At 35.9% G+C, this 21,294-nt stretch overlaps 1 protein-coding gene across 6 annotated transcripts in view; it reads right to left on the bottom strand.

Annotated features, from left to right (window-relative positions):
- The window catches only part of LOC133524027 (POU domain, class 6, transcription factor 2), a 239,379-nt gene that overhangs the window by 50,462 nt on the left and 167,623 nt on the right, over positions 1–21,294 (bottom strand). For 5 of the 6 annotated variants that reach the window (XM_061859797.1, XM_061859796.1, XM_061859798.1 and 2 more), the window contains exons 4-7: positions 12,076–12,187; positions 11,064–11,252; positions 8,335–8,475; positions 7,593–8,070 (exon numbers count right to left, since the gene is read on the bottom strand). In XM_061859797.1, the coding sequence (XP_061715781.1) occupies positions 7,593–8,070; positions 8,335–8,475; positions 11,064–11,252; positions 12,076–12,187 (920 nt within the window). Of the gene's footprint in view, positions 1–7,592; positions 8,071–8,334; positions 8,476–11,063; positions 11,253–12,075; positions 12,188–17,089; positions 17,585–21,294 lie in introns of those variants that run through there. The other variant, XM_061859799.1, reaches the window with a different exon arrangement.

The following is a 21,294-nucleotide window of genomic DNA, read 5'->3' as shown; positions in this document are numbered from 1 at the left end:
CAACACTGAATTACTAATTAATAAAAAAACATAAAACATTATATTTGCATGGAACATAATCGATTTTTCTAAGCGTCAAACTTACCTACATCCGTACTTTACGTCTGTCGACATATATTTTACCGCAAAGCAGCGGCCAGTGTGAGTTGGAACCTTTGTGGTTCCTAAAGGATTCAGATAAACTTCATATAAACGCCTAGTGAAAATGAACAAGCAAAAATACAATTTCCAAGACATATGGTTTTCCCCATATGGTCGCAGTTCTACCTAACACTCCTCCTCGCTTCGCTCGTCGTCGTACCTAACGGCGACCAACTTTAAAGTTGAATAGGTAGATTGTTGTATAATTTAATAGTTTGATTGACTACAAGTATATTTATCATAGAACACTATGTCACCATTCGTTAAAATTTAGTACTATATTTTAATTATTATACGAAATGTATGTTATAACAAGAAAAATTATTCCTAAGGATTGTTATGAAGAATGTTTTTATGATGATAGAGCATTCTGTCATTAAATTAGTATGACTAACAACTTTATATGTTTTGTTTTTATACATAATGTTTATTATGAGGTTCAATAGTAGTTAAATGAAATTATGCTAAAAGTTTGTATTAAAATTGAACGGCACCCAGGACATATCAACTCGTTTGACATTTGTGACCAAACTCGAGTGTTATGATACCGGCTGTACACACTGAGAGTCTCGGCACCGCTCCGATCCAATCGGAGAAGCGCGAGACGAGACGAGAAGCGAGCACTCGTTCTCGGCATGTCTTGAGTTGAGCCAACGAGACATCACTATACTTCTCGCCTCGAATGATGGTCTCCATGACAGTTCCTTCAAGTCTCGTTTGGTTGGGCTTAATTAAAGAAAATATATTGAAGAAATATGTTTTTACCGATTTTTTTTCTACTTAAAAGATTAATATGTAAATAAATTAATGAGCTAAACTTCCAAAAAATGACTACAAACATTTTTCTTGACAGCTACTGCGTATAAAAATGAACGGTGTCGCATTTCTTAACCGATTTCCGTGAAATTACGTGAGCAGGTTCGGTATCTATATATAAAAGTTTTCTGTCCTTTTGTTATTGGAAAAAGTTTAAAATCACGAAAATTGGTATAAAGGACTTAAGCGCCAGGAGGCACTTATGACCATTATCAGTTTATTGTGTTAATGACTCAACGAAGTATTTTTAAGCTTATCGCGAGGTCTACTTACAGCTACCTCTACCTACCTCTACCTCCTACCTCCTCCTAGCTGCCTCTGTGACCTGTAAGTAGACCTCGCGATAAGCTTAAAAATTAAAATGAATTAATTATTTAATTTTTAGATTAGTCTTAGTTTTAATTTAAAACGATAGCCTTCTGACCTACGATTGAAATGTAAATAATATACAGTATGTTTATTGACTAAGACCATTTACTCAAACCTGTTAATATTTAGGTCACACTGAGTAACTTTTATTATGGGGCCAAGCCCGAAATCACGAAAAAAAAAATTTACCCTCCCATAGAAAATTTCAACGCCAGACCAGCTAAAATGTAGGAAATAGCAAAATTTTATTTCGTGATTTCGGGGTTGGTTCTAAAGCTAAAGTAAAAGTTACTCAGAATGACCTAACCATTTACGGGTTTGAGTGAATGGTTTTAGTTAATAAACATACAGTATATTGATAAAGAAATTACGATGTAAATAAAAACAGTACATCAACACCATTACTTACATCAAATGCCAAGCGTAAAATTAATAAAAAAAACGGGTGTGTCGATATCATCATTTTCATCACCTGTCAAGCTTGACATGTTGCAAATGACGTGTTGAATAGGGAGTAGACTCTGACCACGCTAACTCTGCACAAATTGGTAGAAAGAATGCTTAGATATTCATATAAGATAAAACTTAGCGTGGTCCGACTAACATGCTCATAATACCTGCATAACGTAACTCTAATATTTGAGATTTTAGGCAGTTTCGAAAATATATACTGGGGATCCTAGTAAACCGACAATCTTAACACCAAATTAACAGAAATGTGCCGACACACGGAAGGCGAAAAATGGAGCCGAGAATGCAACGAAACAACAAAATAAGGCAAACACGCTGGGTCAGATAGACGGCGGACGTTTGATAAATAGGTAGGCAATTGTTAAAAAAGACACTTCATAAGCAACAAAGTGGGGTGAGGCTTGAAACAAGCTTCCAGAGGACATAGTATCGTATCGGCCCAAAGAGTCAATTTAATATTTAAGAATAAATTAGACATGGACATTGCAAATTCTACACAACGCTGTTAAGGGGCGCTGGCGCCAATGACCTTCGATCTGAATACCTTAGTTTTGTAATGGTTGTTGTAGCTTATCATATTAACACAAACGGCTTTAAGCAATATAGTATCCCATATTTATGTACTTCAAAGTTCATTGTCTTGGAGATATTTGACATCAAAATTGAACAATTTTACAGACGTCAGTTTTTAGAGACGTCAAAGACGAACCCAAATATTTCGTATATGTAAGATCCTTCACAGCAATCGGGTTATGAAAAATGTGATTTTTTTTAGACAGTGTTTAAGAAAAATCATAAAAAATAAGTATTCATTTCTTTCAGAATCCGACAGACAAGAATGGAGATAAAAGATCTGATAGCCGTTTATCTTATAATTCTATCTGTAGTGCAAATGTAAGAGTAACGGCTCAAAACTTGTCAAAAATGGTTGAAAACCGCGGGAAGCCCCTTAAAATTACTCTGCTGGATACAAACATTGTCAGGTAATCAGGTATAAACAGGCAGTTTTAATACCTGACAATATTTGTGCTTTATATACAAAGTATGTCTGCTTATGTTTCCTGCGTTTCAAAAAAGCTGTTCATTTTAACAAAATGTGCCAGGCAAATTCTCTTGTTTGCGGCTTTTGAGATCCAGCTTTCCTGCCATCGTCCCACGGATCTCTAAAACTCTGCCACTAATGACGGTCCTTCGCACGCTACTTACGCTTTGATGCAACGGTGCAATTACACTTAATTATTTAATTAAAACCATTTGTAATTAATAAATTTAGAAGGAAGTGACTCGAAGCGGGTAATTCCAGTGTTCAGATGTAATGATTAATTGCTTGCGGTGTATATTATTGCAATGGTAAGAATTTACGATAAAGATGAAGAAAATATTGATTGAATCGAATTTAAATTCTTATGTTAATCCCTGATGCGCAGAGTACGAGAGAGTACTAACAGCCTCCTGAGTGCTGTTTTTGAAAAATATGATTGCCCTGTTAGGATGCATTGGAATTATGTCCATACAAGCGACAGACCTCTCATTTTTAATAATAAATAATATGATTTAATGGAATTTAATGTAATTTACTTATTATTATTTATTTATTTTATGTTTTGGTTATTATTTATTATTTGAATATATCTGTAGCATGTAGGCACTAACTCCTAGATTTAAGTACTTACTTGTAATACTAACAATTTTATAGACCCAGAGTCTGAAATAAATACATTGAATTGAATTGAATATACAAAGCGGTTTCGTTAAAGTCCATGTGGAGAAGACCATCTACAAGATGTTTATTTAGTCACCTGCAATAATTTACGGGGTGAATATATACGTCATACTCAGCAACTTTTACTATGGGGCCAAATGCGAAATCGCGAAAAAAAACTGGCCTTTTCATACATTTTGACTCCCTACGTATTCTTGCAAATAAACGCTTCTATTCTATTCTATATTCCTGACCTTGACATTTTCTATGGAAGAGTAATTTTTTTCGCGAAGAGTAATTTGCAAAAAAATAAACAAGTAACAAAAATATAACACTTTAAACTGTCGAGTTTTATAAATCCCGTTGATATCATTAAGTAACAAAAATGTAAAAGAATATAAACCACCACCGACATTACATTTTTAAAACACGTATTGTAGCCCGCCTATTAGTCTATTTTGAGGTTCAGATTTCATTTTTATTATTAAAACAGTTTCTGACGCTCAATGTCTTAAACTGATTGATGTCAAAACCGATTTCTAAACATATTTGCCGATTGTCCCCTCGATGATCTTGACGTTGAAGGGTAGCTTCATCCTTGTTTTTGCTATTGGCGAGCGCTTTATTTTTAAATTACCGATAACAAGTCCTGCAAAGGTGACTGCACTGTGATACTGTGGTCATAGCCCACACGGGTTCAAAGGACCCGTATCGCACTAGAGAGCAATTGTTCCCTGGTCGGTACGGGGTTTCTTGGACCCCGTATATGTTTAATATATCACATGATAATACTTCTAATGAGAAATACAAATGTATATTTGTCTTTATCGTACGTAAAAAATAACAAAGATACAGCTTCCGCACCAGCGAGTAAACGCGATTTTTATACCTCGCACTGAGTGATGACATCGCACGGGGTTCGTAAGCCCCCGTAACGCAGTAAACGTGTTAAGATTGCCTTCATTCTTATAGAAAATGTAAACAGTGGTCTGGTACCATTAAAAGTTACCTTTTAATGGCATACAAAATTAACAAAAAAAAAAGAATTTTCCGCTTCTTTATTGGGGAAACAACACAAATCGTTAAAAAACTAATTCTAATTTCAAAAACGCTTCCTTTGTTGTCTTAACACCGATCGACCCGACCAACAAAATTAGCTTTTTAAATTAATCTATTCTAACCCTTAATCATCTAATCATAGAAGCTATGTGAAGTGCATACAGTGGCGTGGGTGCAATGACAAATGTTGGTAGTAATTATGTGACAATGAGTGTAATTGCGGGTGTGTGTATGTGTGTGTAAGTTACTAATCAACGTTTGTTGTCAGGAGGATAATTCTCGTCTCACAGACTGTGTGAAACTGTATTGAAAGTGTATTGATTTGCTTTCTAGGTGTTGTGCTTTCTTGGTCGGCGATCACATTATAGAAGCGGGCGCGATGCGTTTAGTCCCATATACCTAAACGTGTAGAATATTTGAAACAAGAATAAAAACATTTTCCCTAGTTCGGGACAGGTTCCACCGTTGACAAATACAAAAAAAAATTGGCGGAAAGCATTTTACAATTTTTGACACTAGGCTGAGCCTGTGCTGCCGAGTCGCTTACAATAGTTTATATAAAAAACGAGACGCATGCAACCCTGTATATTTAGCGAAATGAAGAAGAGGATTAATACATTTTAAATATCACAAATAATAATCTAAATAAATTCTAAATTACGGCCCGATTCGAAGAATGAGATACTATAACGTTAAGTAAGTACTGGTTTAGATAAGTTCTCATTTAGATATCGTTTGCACAATAGCAGAAGTGATTGACAGAAGCAGCTCGATTCGGGCAACCAATGTCACCTTGACGTTAGAAATATCGTAGATAGATCTTATTGCGATCACAGCGGAATCGAAATAAACGCCAATTTTGACATGTCGTTTAGTTATCATCTTTTAAAGAGAAGAGGGAGAGTAAGAACTTCGTGTCTTAATCATTCTTCGAATCGGGCCGTTATTAGTTATTTAATAGGTCTTGCATATTATTGTTCAAAATACTGAAAATAAAATAAGGAACCGTTTTTTCACGATTTTTGTACAAAACAAGATTTTTCTATCAATTTAGCGAAAACAAGTATTCGAAAGTAAATAGATGCGCATACGCGTACTATATAGTAATAGTGTGTAATAAAATAACTTAATAAAACGCACTTGTTTTTGCATGGAATTCGAACCACCTTAAGGTCGTCGTAACTACAGAAAAGACGTCGGTATTCCTGAACGTTTTTGAACCTTTTAGAAGATAAATAAGTTCCGAGAGATGGTGGCCGACGTCAGATGATGACATGGCACAACAAGAAGAAGAAGATAAACGGCTATAATTTGCAAAAAAAAAAACAATATCTGATAACTGCTTAATTGATGTTACATCAGCATTAGTTTCCGTTTCCGAATGCGCCCCCTGGACGGGAGTATGCAATAAAGCGTGGTGTTTAAGTGCCAAGTGCTGATTAGATCTTTTCGTCATTAGGCTATTCTGTTTCGGTATTGTAAATGTTGTTTTGACAGTTATAAAGTAGCCATTTTGCTATTTAACATCTGTATAAAATTGTATGTGTTCAAGTAATTCCCCCATCAGTATTTTAAAGTATGCTGTTACATGTTTTCAGCTGCTAAAGGGTGCTATTGCAAGTATGCTATCGCATGCTAAAATTGCGTACTTATTTTGCAAATACTTACGGTTACAGGACATAAAATTTTGCTATATCTACCTGTAGCCGCCGTGCAGGTCAGGATCTCGAGCACTCTATGTAGTTCTTTTTTCTCTATGGCTGTGGTCTTGGATTTTGGAAGTCGCCATACAAATTTTGCTATCACTACGGTATTTGTTAAATCCCGTATACGGCATACGGGAAAAATAAACGCCAAAAAAAATGAAGACAATTTTTTTTAGAGACCAAGGTAAGTATGTAATAACTTTGCAGTGCCATAGTGTGGAAATGTCACAATAAATGTCAAATAAATATGAAAAGAATGACATACTTTGTTCCGTCAAGTTACGAGCAATCTGTTCAATGAGATCTCATTTAATTATCTCATTAACAGGGTGTTTTACGTAACAAATTTGTTTTCCAATTTTCGCCGAAAAACACCATGAAACCTGTTTCATACGTAAATATAGTCCAGGAGCCAAGTGCTATCAGCTGTAAAAATGGTACCTAATTTGTAAATCAATGACGAAATCCAAGGTATTAAAATTGCGGAATTTTTATATTTTTTTTATATTTTTAAATGAAGATTGTAACTTTCAATTTCCAGAATATCAGTTTCCATGAAATATTATAAACTTTTCTGAGAACATTTCTAAACTTTAAGACAATTTGCACAGCTTGCACATCTGTATGTACAAATATCTTTGGCTAGTACACCGCATGCTGATTTAATACGTTTGTTTGCGGGCAATCCCCGGCGATTATCCTTCATTAGTTGTTATGAACAAGATTAATTTCAAGTCAGAATCGCCGTGACTCATACATTAGGTATACATAAAGTACTTAGAAAACTGAGATCTTACAATTATTATATTAAAATAACTGTGCTTTTGGTGGTTTTACTATAACAGAACTACTTTGGGTACGAAACTCACTCCAAATACCTGCACAAATATGGTTGGTCGATCGTAGTATTTTACAAATGACGCCAGCATAGGATTTACTTCTTCGCTAAATATACAACATTATTGAATCGGAAGGAATGATTAAAGGGCGTGTTAACAACGATACAAATTTAAACTACGCTTTTATCTTCCTTGTCGTATCCATCATGACTGAGGGACATGACAACTGTGGACACTCTTTACCAGTGCTCTCCAAGCCGCTCTATCTTGGGCCCGGTGTACGATACCTTGTAATGTGGCTTTATTCTCTGACGTTATTCTGTCCGTCGAACGCGTAGCCATACGTCCATTCCTACGCTTCCTTGCCACGCGGCCAGGGATAATAAGCTTCTCCAGACTATCTGGTCATGTTCTGCTCATATAGCCGAAGAAATTAAGTACGCGTTGGATGCATACAGCTATACTACGATTTATAGTCTATGTACTCACCTGTTAATACTGTTAATCGCCGCACTCCCTTGGTTCTCTCTCTCACTCCTTTCCCTCGAACTGCTCGCGTATCTCTCAAAGTTCTCCCGCTCCTTATAATGCCTATCAGGCCTTGGGGACGACGACCGCCGTCCTTGCATCTGCTGATTCAGATTGTTCTGCTGCACAGTTTGAAGGAGATTATGATTAGGTTGAGGCTGCTGGAAGGCTTGAAGCAGCTCTTGAGCGCTTGAAGCTCCGTTGGACAAGAAGTTCGGTAACCCTGGATTCAATAGTGCATTGCTCAGTGTAGGGTTGAGCATGTTGGGTCTTGGTTGTTGAGGGTTGGAGTTGAGGAGCTGGTGTGGTTGAGCCATGGCTTGCAGGTTCGCTAGTGATGTTGAGACGACCTGCCCGTTATTGAGGGCCAGGTTCACCATCTGGTCGTTGGAGTTGACGTGATTAACTGGTATTGTGAGAATGGTTTGCATGGCGATACCTGGATAGAAAAAAATTATGTTGATATAAAGATGAATAATTGTTCATGGTCTACAGTAAAGTTGCTAAATATCTTTTGGAATCAAAATTAATTCAAAATTTTAGACAACGGGCATTTCAAATTCCGGAGGGCATCCTGCCGACTCCCGTATACCTACAATGCTAGATAAATCACAGACAACTGTGGAATATAGTAAGGTAAAGAAGAATGAAGAGTTGCTATCAAAGACACGTATTGCGTTGGGAGTTCCATTTCTCCACTTACCCTGTGAGGTCGGTATTAGCAGCTGAGCTCCCTGTATGCCCTGTACAAGCTGCCCTGAAGCCAGGATGAGCTGCGGCATGGGCGACGGCATGGCCGGCGGCAGCATGTTGCTGTTGCCAACGGGGTTGGGGGATCCCATGCCTAATAACATACAAAACCGGTAAGTATAGACTAATCACCCATTAAAAAACGTGTTGGACAAAAGTGTGGTAGGTAGACAAATGTAACGACAAGCAAGATTATGCTAGAAGCGTGCTATGTTATCAATTCCGTAAAGTCTTGTCACGTAAGTCTTGTTTCGTAAAAATTGTCGAACAATCCTCTAAAAGATATTTGGATGAAAATCGAACCCAGTTCCTCTGCATCGTATACAAGCATTCTTTAGGCATGTAAAGGACTACAAATCGCGACAATGTATTGATAGACATTTGTATCAACTGCATAATGCACACATTCTATTCTATCTAGCTTGTAAATTTAAACGGTTGGGTCAATGTCATTTAACGCCGGTCATTGTATCGAACCCGGCCAAGTCATAAATTCAATTATCAATTTTATTTCATCTTTGTACATCATCTTCAAAACTAACAGTTCTCATACACATCGGCCACGGCAATCAACAGCTTAATTAACCAACCCTCCACTTTCTACTTATGCAATTAAACAATAAAATAATATTGCACTTAGAAATGGCCGCTCCTACACTAAGCAATTGCTCTAAGAAATTACACGATCGGCATCCAACCAAGACTAATTTACCGCGAACAAAATCTAAAACATCATCTGCATGCCTTACAAGCCCGTTAAAATCGACATTAACATAACGTATTCATTTAAACCATGACATTTCACATTTTGTAATAAATGCTCTTTCTTACAACGCATCAATTAAGCACCGAAAAAAATGTATAATTAGGCCTATTAAGACAATAAAACTGTTAATGATCCCGCAACAGTAATATCCGTGAGTTCGTGAAAAAATATGTAATTATACTCATTATTTAAATAGGTTTTTTCGTCCATTACGGCATAGCATTAATGGGGCTAGAGTGGAGCCGCTATCTTGAATTCATTAAATCGATTGGTTTCGGTAATTACCTGATTACCTTGCCACGTGATTTCCAAGTTTTTTAAGAGTCTAATGCGCGAACCATGTCTCTGGCTAGCCCCCTAATTAGTGGCCCTCGAGTCTGGCCAGAGGGTATTTGAAATGCTAATGTGCCGAAAAAGTTAGTTCAAGTGTAAATAAGCGAAATCAATCAGTGTGTGGAGAGTATGATTTAAATACGTTAAATGTGGTTCACACCATCGTAGTTTAATGTAAATTTGTTTATTGAGTTCTAATGTGGAGATTGATGATTAAGAAATCATTGATATGGCGTCAGGCCGAAGAATGGTGACAGAGATAACTTTGAAAATATTACGAGTAGGTATACATTATTTGGCTCAAAATGTGTGATCCGTGCTGTGATAATGTCTAAATATACAGTGATGATATAGTATAATATTAGTGAAGTGAAGATACTTAACAAGTAAGTACGTTAAGTTAATAATTATGAGATGTAATTTAAAATAATAATTGCTTTGGCTAGTGGAAACCTTGGATATTTTAACAATAGCTTGGTTCGTAAGTAATTTTAATAAGAAATGATCATACATTATCAACTTCGATATTAGATGTATCGAAGTTGATATAATAATGATAAGAATAATGTAGGTAATTGAAACATGTATGTGATTTATAAATTGAATCCAGTAGGATAATATTAAATATTAATTGATTATAAATCCCTTTTTTAATTGATTGCATTTTGCATTATACAGTGTGTCCCTAGCCATTGGACAAAGCCTAAATGTACATATGCATTAGAGTATTTAGAATCAGTGTACAAAGTATCATAACAACCGGTGTAGCGGTTACAAAGAAATTAAAAAATTACGATTTTGTACTTTGGAGCAGCCTGTATGTGTTAGTAGCTCCTAAGGTAATATCCTCAAAGAATAGTATGGAACCTACTTCAACCTTTTTAATTATCTTTTTTATTTATGACACTAATAAGATACTGGCCTTTGAAGGCTTTGAAAAATGTCATCATTATCAAATATTTCGAACAAATTGTCAAAAACACTGCCAATGATTAATAGAGTGTGTTTCTTTTTGTTGTCAATTATTGCAAATAACTGTTGTTTGAATTTTTTTTTTAATCTTTTGTTCTAATTAAAAAAATATTAACGTTAGAGCATTCATGAGAGTAACCCTACGTGGGATTTCAAGGTTTGTCCAATGGCTAAGGACACACTGTATAATAACATTTGTGATAATCCATGGCCTTTACGTACTATAGACAGACCAAGATCACTAGGCAGCGATTTTGATAGCTTAGACTGTGCAAGTGTTATTTTAAATGTCATCAACGTATAATTTATAGAAGTATGACGTTTAAAATAACACTTACGCAGACTGTGCTGTCAAAATCGCTACCAAGTTAGCTTGGTCTGACTCTAACTTACATGTCAAACAAAATAAATATTTATCCCGCAAACCTTTTTTTCGCTGGAGGCCAGAAGGCAGTGCTCTACATATATCATCTGGTTCAGGTTCAAAGGAGAGTTAATGACAAAACGTGGTGTGAACGTTAGGTCTTGCAGGTTCGTAGTCTGCAACTTCTGGAACTGCTGCATAAGGTTTGGCAGGTATAAGTATGTTTGAAGTTGTACATATTTCTCACCTGGCGCGCTGACGCTCAGGTTCAAAGGCGAGTTGATGACGGAGGACGGCATGGACGTCAGCCCCTGCAGGTTGGCAGCTAACTGCGACATCTGCTGCGACATCTGCTGCTGCAGCTGCTGGGACATCTGCTGCGGCATGTTCTGCTGCATGCTGGCCAGGTTCTGCAGATTTTGGAACATGGACGCCACTGTGGGAGAGAACAAAAAGTTTAGACGTTGGAAAGTCATACTTGAGTTTATGGAAAAAAAATCTGGATCCCTCGGCTATCGCTTCTATGATAATACTATTTTATAATTTTGGAAGCTAGAAAAGCTAGCTGAAAGCAGTTGATGGCCTGCTGGCTCAGTGACTGGCTGAACCTTCAACTGGATGATCCTAGCTGGATTTCTGGCGAGATATCTACTCTATTACTAAAACTTTAGCATTAATATGGGAGGTTCTGCTAGCTGACCCCCTTTCAGGCTTGCTCTAAAGATAGACACATTTCAGCACTAAGTATGGGTTAGGTATCCATTACGAACTGGATCCATTTAGCTGGTCCGCATTTCGCTAGGAGATTGCTTCTGGTGAGCTCTCACGGTAAACCTGCCTTAAAGAGATACAATCTTAGCACTAGTATAGGCGATGCATTACGAACTTACTGGAGCCATTCAGCCGTTGCATTTAGCGGGGATCAGAGCTCTGCTAGCTGACTGGTCAACTTTGTTCTAAAGATAGACAAATAGAAGATAGACTTAGCACTAGTATGGGCGATGCATTACGAACTCACTGGAGCCATTCAGCCGGTGCATGTAGCGGGGATCAGAGCTCTGCTAGCTGACTGGTCAACTTTGTTCTAAAAATACACAAATAGAAGATAGACTTAGCACTAGTATGGGCGATGCATTACGAACTCACTGGAGCCATTCAGCCGGTTCATGTAGCGGGGATCAGAGCTCTGCTAGCTGACTGGTCAACTTTGTTCTAAAGATAGACTTAGCACTAGTATGGGCGATGCATTACGAACTCACTGGAGCCATTCAGCTGGTGCGGGGTGCGGCGCGGGGAGGGGGTCCGCGGCTCTGCTAGCTGACGGGCCGCCTCCGGCGAGCTCGCGCCGCTCTCCCGGTCAGACTCCGCCTGCTGACAAAAGAAAATCCTGTTAAAATAGAGAATCCTCATTTTTTATGACGTACGAGGAAAACCAGCAGACAAATCGCCTGATGGGAAGAGATTACCATGGTTCAGGGACTGAAATAGACCGAGATCTCTCATGATCAATTACCATTTTTCGAGGTTAGCTTATAACTGTAGCTCAAACTACGGAGTTCCACAAGGCTCCATTTTAGGTCCTATGTTATTTAAAACCTACAATAAAGATCTAAAACTTGTACAATAGTAATGGGTCACGAATATCGGGCGTGGTTCCTGTGGATAATGAAATTGACCATTACATTTTAGTATAAGTATAGGTCTAGGCGAGTGGTAAGCAAAGGCTTCCGAGCCGGTTTTAAAAATAGCAGTAAATACCGGTTTATTTCGGTTTTACTCCGAAATTTCATAAGATCTTTATATGTTCACGAACATTTAAAGATCTTTATTGTAATCTTTATATGTTCACGAACATTTAAAGATCTTTAAGGTTCTGACGGAAGATCAGCGCTGTGGTCTCCGCAGCATTTATGCTGAGTCAGCGCCTATTCTTTACCACAACACATGACCCTCTACTAATATCTCTATTAATCTAAAAATAAGACACGTAATACATTTGATTGTTGACGTAATTATTGATATTAGTGTCAAACTGTATGTTACTTTTTCTTTATCTCTTGTCAATTTTCTTTCTCTCTTGTTATTTGTTTGTGTCACAAAGCATGTAAGTTGTGGTTGAATAAAGATTTTATCTATCTATCTATCTATCTAACCTAAATAAACCGGTTTATCCAACAAGCGACCAGCCGGTGGTGTGCCGCGAAAACTAAGACATAGGAAGAAACCAGTTTTTATTGTTCTTCCCCGCATAATATGACAAGAGCTCTATCGAAATGTTCTCCCAAAAACCGGTTTAATAATAAGGGTTTTACGAACGAAACCGAAATTAAAAGGTTTTCGCCAACTACATGATAATGATTAGGAAATTTAACCGGTTTTATAGCCTTGGTAGGCCTAGCACATAATTGGCGCGATAGAATCTCGCGGCGAGATAGACTACCCGTCTTTTTCTATGTTAATTAAATAGAAACGGACAACATTTTTCGTAGTATATTTCCAATAATTGTTTATTTAAATCCTTAAATACAGTTTAGTGGTCTGCTGCGTCTGGAATAATTTATTTTCCAATTATTTCTGTATTCAAAAATGCCAGATGAAAAAATGAAAAATATTTATTAAGCAAAAAGTTATTACTATCAAAGTATGTAAGCTTTTAACCGCACTAGGAATGCGTCGGACTTTAGGGTTCTTCGCACTGAATGTGTTAATAATGAATAAATTATTCCTATTTCTTTTTCCTTTGATTGCACTGATTATTACCCGATATGTTAACCTGGAATGTCAATTTTAAAATATTAAGAGTTAGAAAGGATCATAATATAATTACTAATAAGTGTATAAATAAACGAAATTACAAAGTAGAGCTCCATTTAATTTGAATTATAACGAGATACCTGTTGTACACTGTTAGACGTCGACGTTAAGTTATAGGCAAGCAAAAGCCTTTAAAATGATGCATTTTTCGCAAGCAGATATTTAAAAGTAAGTTATAAATTAATTGAAATATTTTGTAATCGTATTCAATTTTAGATGTTTTTACAACAAATGTATATTGTAATTTAATGACCTATAATATTTTAGTTATAAATAACATTCTTCTGAAGAACATTTACGTATATAATAAAAAACGAATAAAACAAAAAAGTTTACAAAATTTTTGAGTGTTTCTTTTTGAAATCGAAAGCGATCTGGGAGAGATCGCTGTTTAGCGATAAGTCTGCCTGTTGTTAGCTACATATGTTGTTATACCTTTCATACTTTGTACCATTTTTTGTAGTGTGCAATAAAGCAGTCGTTAACAAAATGTCAAATGTAAAAAATATAGATTTGTTACAATCGAAAGTTTGGCGCTAATACTAATAGTACTCTTGTTTTTTATCTAACCTTAGTAGAGGCATTGTAAAGAAAGAAAGAAAATACATTTATTGACATCATAGGTAATTTGTACAAACATTTGACAAAACTGTAAAATAACACACAACACAAATTACTTAAATGTTAAAAGGATTCCCACTCATCATATTGCCACGGCAAGCCATGGCGCATTGTAATAAAACAATATGAAAACGCAAAAACAAATATGTTTAGTATTAACCTAATAACAAATTAATATGAAATCAATATAACAAACCAACCTTATTGATTAATCAACATTTTTAAAGAAGTGTCGCAGGCAAATACGGCAGGTCGATTTTCTGTTATTATGTTTTCACTCATAATTACACTTAGGAAGAAACGCATATAAATAAAAGTAATTTTAATTTATCAACAGTTTAGAATACGAAAATTCAGAATCAGTTTAGTTATATACGAAATTAATAAGTATTATTACTATTCCACGCTACAGCTAATAATAAAAAAATGGGCTAAAACAATGCACAAATCATTATAAAATCGATATCCATATAATTACGCAACCCTTCCTTGACTCCAGCTCAAACTATTTTGAGTAATCAGCATTTTTAAATGAGCCTATGTAGGGAGTCACGACTTTGTGCCATTGTGTTTCGTGCTATTCTGCTGTGGCGTTTCAACGGAGGGTGCTAAGGGCAGTTCGCACCCCCATTCTGCATTAGAGCTACCCTAATAAGGGTTTAGAAGCGTCTCTATGAACAATGGACGAATGTCGGTCTTCTTTTGGAAGTTTTAATTTTAATTGGTAATTATGTTGAGTTTTAGATCGAATTATATTGTGTTGAATTTAAAAGAGTGTGCTTTGTATTGAGTTTTTAATTTTTATTTGCAATTTAAATATTTCTAAAATTGAATAAATATGAAGGTATTTCAATTTAAGTAATGTATAAGATTTTGTCTGAAACTCTAGGTCCATGGGGTTCCAACACGCACAAGTTTTTTGCAGAAATCGCGAAGCGTCTGGTCGACGTAACTGGTGACCGAAGAGCTAGCGGCATTTCCTCGTTGTATCGCAATACTGATACGTTGTGCGAGGAAGCCGCCAGCTCTTCGGTCACCAGTCCATCCTTGGTACAATGCCTCTAGGGCCTATTTTAGATTTAAGTGTGTAACATATAGTGTTAGTAGTAAAACAAATTAAATGCGCTTGATACATCTTACTTATTTCAGAATCCTAAATAAGTTACTCACTATGTGTAACCGCGTTTAGCAAGTAAGTATTGTAGTCTGAATGCACTAACTAGGAGCATTTTCTTTAGGATCCTAGTTAGGATGACTGAACTACGGTGTGTGAAGCGCTTAACCTGGTAATTATTATTTTATTATATCTGATTTTTCTGATGTCTTTATACCGGACACTTGGGAGACACTTTAATAAGATGTAAAGGGTACACGGAGCGGATGCTGCCGTTGCCCGTGTCATGGGACGCACGCCGAGGCAGCACCCACCAGGGTGTAAGGATTATTGAGAGTTGATGGAATCTAAAATGAACTACGCTACTGTGGGAGAAGGCAATAGACTAAATGGCTCTCTTTTGTTTCCCATAAAGTTATAATGTATTTTTTGTCCGCATTTTCGTTAGTCAAAATTTGTTTTTTTCTCAGAAACGCGTAACTTTTCAGGATTGCCATAAAACAAACCTAACCTAACCTATCTATAGGATAACCTAACGAAAATCCTGAGATGTAAACGGTTTCAGAATTACGACTAATGATAATCTGACAATCAATACATTATGAATTTCAATAATTATGTCAAACAAAGGGATCCGAGACTAAATATTGGGGATAAGAAAACCGGACGCCTGGATAAAAAAACGGTATGCAATTTAATTTCCGGCAGATTATTTTAATGGCTTAAATATGATTCGGTGTTTATATATATACACACAATACACAAAATAATTTGTTGAAAAACGTTATAAAACGTTTTGCACGCCTCAGTAAAATATACAGCTTCTGGTAAAATATTTGATTAAAGAATGATGCAGACAATAGGCGGTGTTATCACTAGTAGTAGCGGGAACTCATAAAATAAATTATAATTTCACTCAATAAGCGGTTTCATCGAATACGAAAATTGGACGATTTTTTATTTGAAAACTGGCAAATTCATTTTCGGCCGAAAAGTACGAGCTTTCCGAGTTAGAGTAAATAAGTAGTTAAATCAAATAAGAGTCATATTAGATCATTTCTTATTCGACCCGGCAAGGTTTTTTAAAGTTTACTATTTACATTACCTAACGTAAACTAATTAATATTATCGCTTTATAGATAAAATTCAAAATTCAAAATTTTATTCTGCAAGTAGGCCTCAAGGGCTCTTTTACAAGTCAATACAACATTTACAGTAACATCATATAGTGACATGAAAAATACATAACAACATTTTATAAATACAACAGCCAATACCTGGGTAAACATTACATTATAATAATCTTAAAATAAATAATTACTACAATACAATAGAGATGTATAGTCTCTATGGTTAAAATATACTCTCTGGTATAAATCTCGTCTTCTATTTCGTTTCGTACATTTATGAAAATGAGGATTTATTAAGATTATTCTGGAAAATTCAAAGCTTTTAGTAAAAATATTCTAAGCCGCGTTAAACGGTCTAGGTTGCAACCGGTAAAAATCACAATAAAAAAGAAAATTATACTTTATTATATGAAAAATTAAGTCAATACATTAATAAATATTTTAATTTTATGTATTTTAACGTAATAATATATTAATTATAACCGCGAATATATGAAATTAAAACACTTATTCGTTATTTAATTCATAATTTAAATTAAATAAATATTAATTTTAAAAACACTCATAATAACAAAATTATTTTAGTGTACTTACAAAAGACAATGTCATTCTCTCCTCGTCCACGGCTGTGTCTTCTTCACGCGAAAAACTTAACACTCTACCGCATTCTTACAAAATTATACTTTTCACACAAACACGTCGCAAAACTTTCTTGAAAGTTGTCCAAAGTTCGCGGCGCGACTAACACCGAACTAAACCGTGTTTATCACGTTCAAAAAGTTGTATTGTTCGTCAAAACTTTTTTACGCTTTACATCAGCTGCATAGATACCGGGAAAAAGGCACGGGCACTATCGACAAAGCGTTCATATTTTTTTTCTTTTTTTTATCTATCAGCCGGTACATACATCCGCGCTCCAAAGTTGTACGGAGTGGAATGGAAGCGCGTCATCAGTTTAAAAAATCAACCCCTTTAGTGGTGGCTGGAAAAAAATGCGGCGTGGGGCGGTGGGTGGCCCCGCCGAATCCTTGCCAAGCGATCGCCATCGGGACGACTTGTCACTTGCCGAATGAGCATAATAATAAGTTTTAATTTAGTTTTTAATTATAATTTCGACGCGATGGTCTATGATTTGGGGAGCTGTGGAGGCGTGTTGGGAAAGAAAACTTCGTGAGTTTTGAAATGAGTTTTATTATTTTAATTCGTCACGAATACTTCCGTTACAAAACACGTAAAAATGGTTTTGTATATATTACAGTTAGAGATTTGTATTTTTTTCTCTAATAAAAATCAATTTGATTTTTTTTTGTGTCATAATCATCTTTTTGATTCGTGAATACTAATATTGGTTAAAAATTCTACTAATATTTTTAATCAATATGAATATATTTATTTATATATAGTTCTGAGTATCCACAAGACAAGCCTTCTTGAGCTTACCGTGGGACTTAGTCAATTTGTGTAAGAATATTCCTATAATATTTATTTATTTGTTTATTTAATTTATACTGTTTTGATTTATTTTACATTTATTGCACTAAATCTTAACATACAAAAGCCGTAAAGTATTTTTACCCGTCACACTTTTCATGTCAAATAAACTAAAAGTTAACCCGACTAGGTATTAACAAATCTAATTATTTTAGTACTATAATGTAATGATTTGTGCACTTTCCAACCAAAAGGGTACTTAGGTCCCTTATCAATAAGTCGCTATTTCCATATAGCTTCAATATGAAATACACCTTATCGACAACCGATAATGTGGTACCTTTTGGTTGAAAACGTCACAATTTTTTTAAGCCGGCCGTTTTTTTTAGGCCGATATCGGCTCCTGGTAGACTTGGTCACTTTTTCTTAGTACCAATGACATATTTATTTATTTTATTTATTTAAGGTTTACCAACAGATACAACACTAGAAAAAATACTTACAGATAAAAAGCCAAAAATACATGAGTAAATGCGTAAGTACATATTTATATTTCAGTTTACAAGTATTTTTTATGATATAGAAGGCAAACGAGTAGGCTAATCCCCCGATGTTAAGCAACTATCGTAGCTTATGGACACCTGCAGAGGGTTAGAAATGTGTTGTCGGAATACGCTCTTTTCTTGAAGTTAATTATTTATTTATAAACAAAACACCGTATTAGTATCCTGTTTACTGCTAATTAATAAATAATTATCCATCTAATGATGCATGATTGACCATTTGTCGTGTTAATTAATGTAAGGCCGGTAATCCTACGGAATGCCGTGCGTAATCAAAATCAATGCCTAATCCATACATCATAATCCATAGATCACTATCGAGGCTTACAAGACCAAATGTTAAACTTATAATTAATATCAATGCTTAATATATGTACTAACTACGACAAAATAGTAGGATTAAATACAAGATATAACACACTTAAACAAACACATTTATAATACGGGTACAACAGATAGGGAATCAGAAGAAACAGCAAGACATTCTCCTAGACTGCAAACAGATACCTAGGGACTCCGTGCACGCACTGTGCGGTTTAAGAGGAACTTCCTCCCGCGCACGCTCCGGTTGTGGAATGAGCTACCTGCCGAGGTTTTCCCGAGGGTCTACAGTATGAGGTTCTTCAAAAAAGGAGTGTACAGATTTTTAAAGGGTCTGCAACGCGCATGTAACACCTCTGGAGTTGCAGGCGTCCATAGGCTACGGTGACTGCTTACCATCAGGCGGGCCGTATGCTTGCTTGCCACCGACGTGGTATAAAAAAAAAATCTAAAGAAGGAAGTCAATAATATTATGTAATTATATAAATTATAATCAATTATACAATAATTGAACATGATAAAAGTGCGAAAGTAAACGGTTTAGATTAATTTAAAGGAGGTACTTTTGAAATTAATGAATTAAAAAGAAAAAAATATCAATAACAGGTTCCTTCAAGAAAAAAATGGAAAAATAATACATTATTTTCATTTATTTATTTCTTTAACAATAATATATTGTGTTAGAAAACTATTAATCACTACTTGTGACGAAGTCAGTATATTACCTGTATGTAATTTGAATGTAATAGTAAATATTATTACTGCGTAAAAGCGCTGGTGGCCTAGCGGTAAGAGCGTGCGACTTGCAATCCGGAGGTTGCGGGTTCAAACCCCGGCTCGTACCAATGAGTTTTTCAGAACTTATATACGAAATATCATTCGATATTTACCAGTCGCTTTTCGGTGAAGGAAAACATCGTGAGGAAACCGGACTAATCCCAACAAGGCCTAGTTTACCCTCTGGGTTGGAAGGTCAGATGGCAGTCGCTTTCGTAAAAACTAGTGCCTACGCTAAATCTTGGGATTAGTTGTCAAGCGGACCCCAGGTTCCCATGAGCCGTGGCAAAATGCCGGGACAACGCGAGGAAGAAGAAGAAGAGTAAATATTATTACTAAGGTAATGTCGTATCCGAGATAACTACAAATGAAACCTCTCAGATCCAAGTATCCAAACTTTTATTATTTTATTTTATCAAAACGGATCACACATATTTAAAGTCTAAGATTTCTCGTCATGTTTTGCTCCACAACGAGTAGCTTCAACGGGACATGTGTTTGCGTGCGTGAGTGATATATGTATGTGTCTCGCGGAAGTTTTGTTAGTTTCGGACCCCGTATCTTATCTTATCCTTTAAACGAGCAATTCTTGTATATATATATTTATATATATTTCTGTGATCTCGGAAATGGCTCTAACGATTTCGCTGAAATTTGGTATATGGGGGTTTTTGGGGGTATACAATCTATCTAGATTAGTCTTATGTTTGGAAAAACGCGTGTTTTCGAGTTTTCATGCGTTTTTCTTTCGACGCAGAATATGGTCGCTAATTTCGTATTGCCGGCCACTGTCCGTCTGGTCCAGCGGGTTAAGACGCGGACTGCTCAACGAGTGTTACGGGTTCGAATCTCGCTCGGTGATTAACTTTTGTTTTTTTTTATATGTTCAAGCTTATATATAATTTTTTAATTTTTATTGTTTTAGACAAGTTTAATTTAGTAAAAAAATGTAGTTAAGATTATCACCTATAGTTATAAACGAGCAAAGCTCGGTCGCCCAGGTACTATATCCTTAAACTACGTCCAAAAAAGAGGTATGGGCACTGTGAATGTCATCTCGCATGTCATTCCAGATCTAGAGCAGAGCCCAACTTGGGAATTACCTACAACTTACAGAAAACCGAAGGTAAATAACACTGGACCCTACTCAGTGTTGTGTTCCTGCCGGTGAGTAAGGTTGCCAGAGCTCAACGAGGGTGCGGAGTGTTAGGATCGACAACGCGCATGTAACTCCTCTGGAGCTGCAGGCGTACGTAGGCTACGGAGACTGCTTACCATCAGCGCCGTATCCTTGTTTGCCACCAACGTAGTAGTAAAAAAGTTTCGTATGGGCCGTCCCATACAAAATGTCAAGGTCAGTCAATTTTTTTTTTTGCGATTTCGGGGTTTGTCCCATTGTAAATGATGCTCAGTATGACCTATATATTCACCCCGTAAATTATTGCAGGTAACTTAAACATTCTGTATAAGGTTGTTTCTTGAAATAAAACGTCACTTTTGACACTGACATATCCGATCCATATCGTATCTAGACCTAATATTTGAAGTATCTTAAAGTTCGAATCGGACCGTTTGTTATAGTTATACGAGTTAGAACCAAAAAACAAATTTCATACAAAATTTCAAAAGCTCTTAATTTCATAATAATAGAGAACATGCGATCATGATACTTATGTACATTTTGTAACTAAAAGGCTAAAAAATACT

The sequence above is a fragment of the Cydia pomonella genome, chromosome 13 (genome assembly GCF_033807575.1).
Source record: "Cydia pomonella isolate Wapato2018A chromosome 13, ilCydPomo1, whole genome shotgun sequence".
NCBI lineage: Eukaryota > Metazoa > Arthropoda > Insecta > Lepidoptera > Tortricidae > Cydia > Cydia pomonella.
Note: the sequence above shows the minus strand (reverse complement) of the source record. Positions and strands in the feature narration are given on the sequence as shown.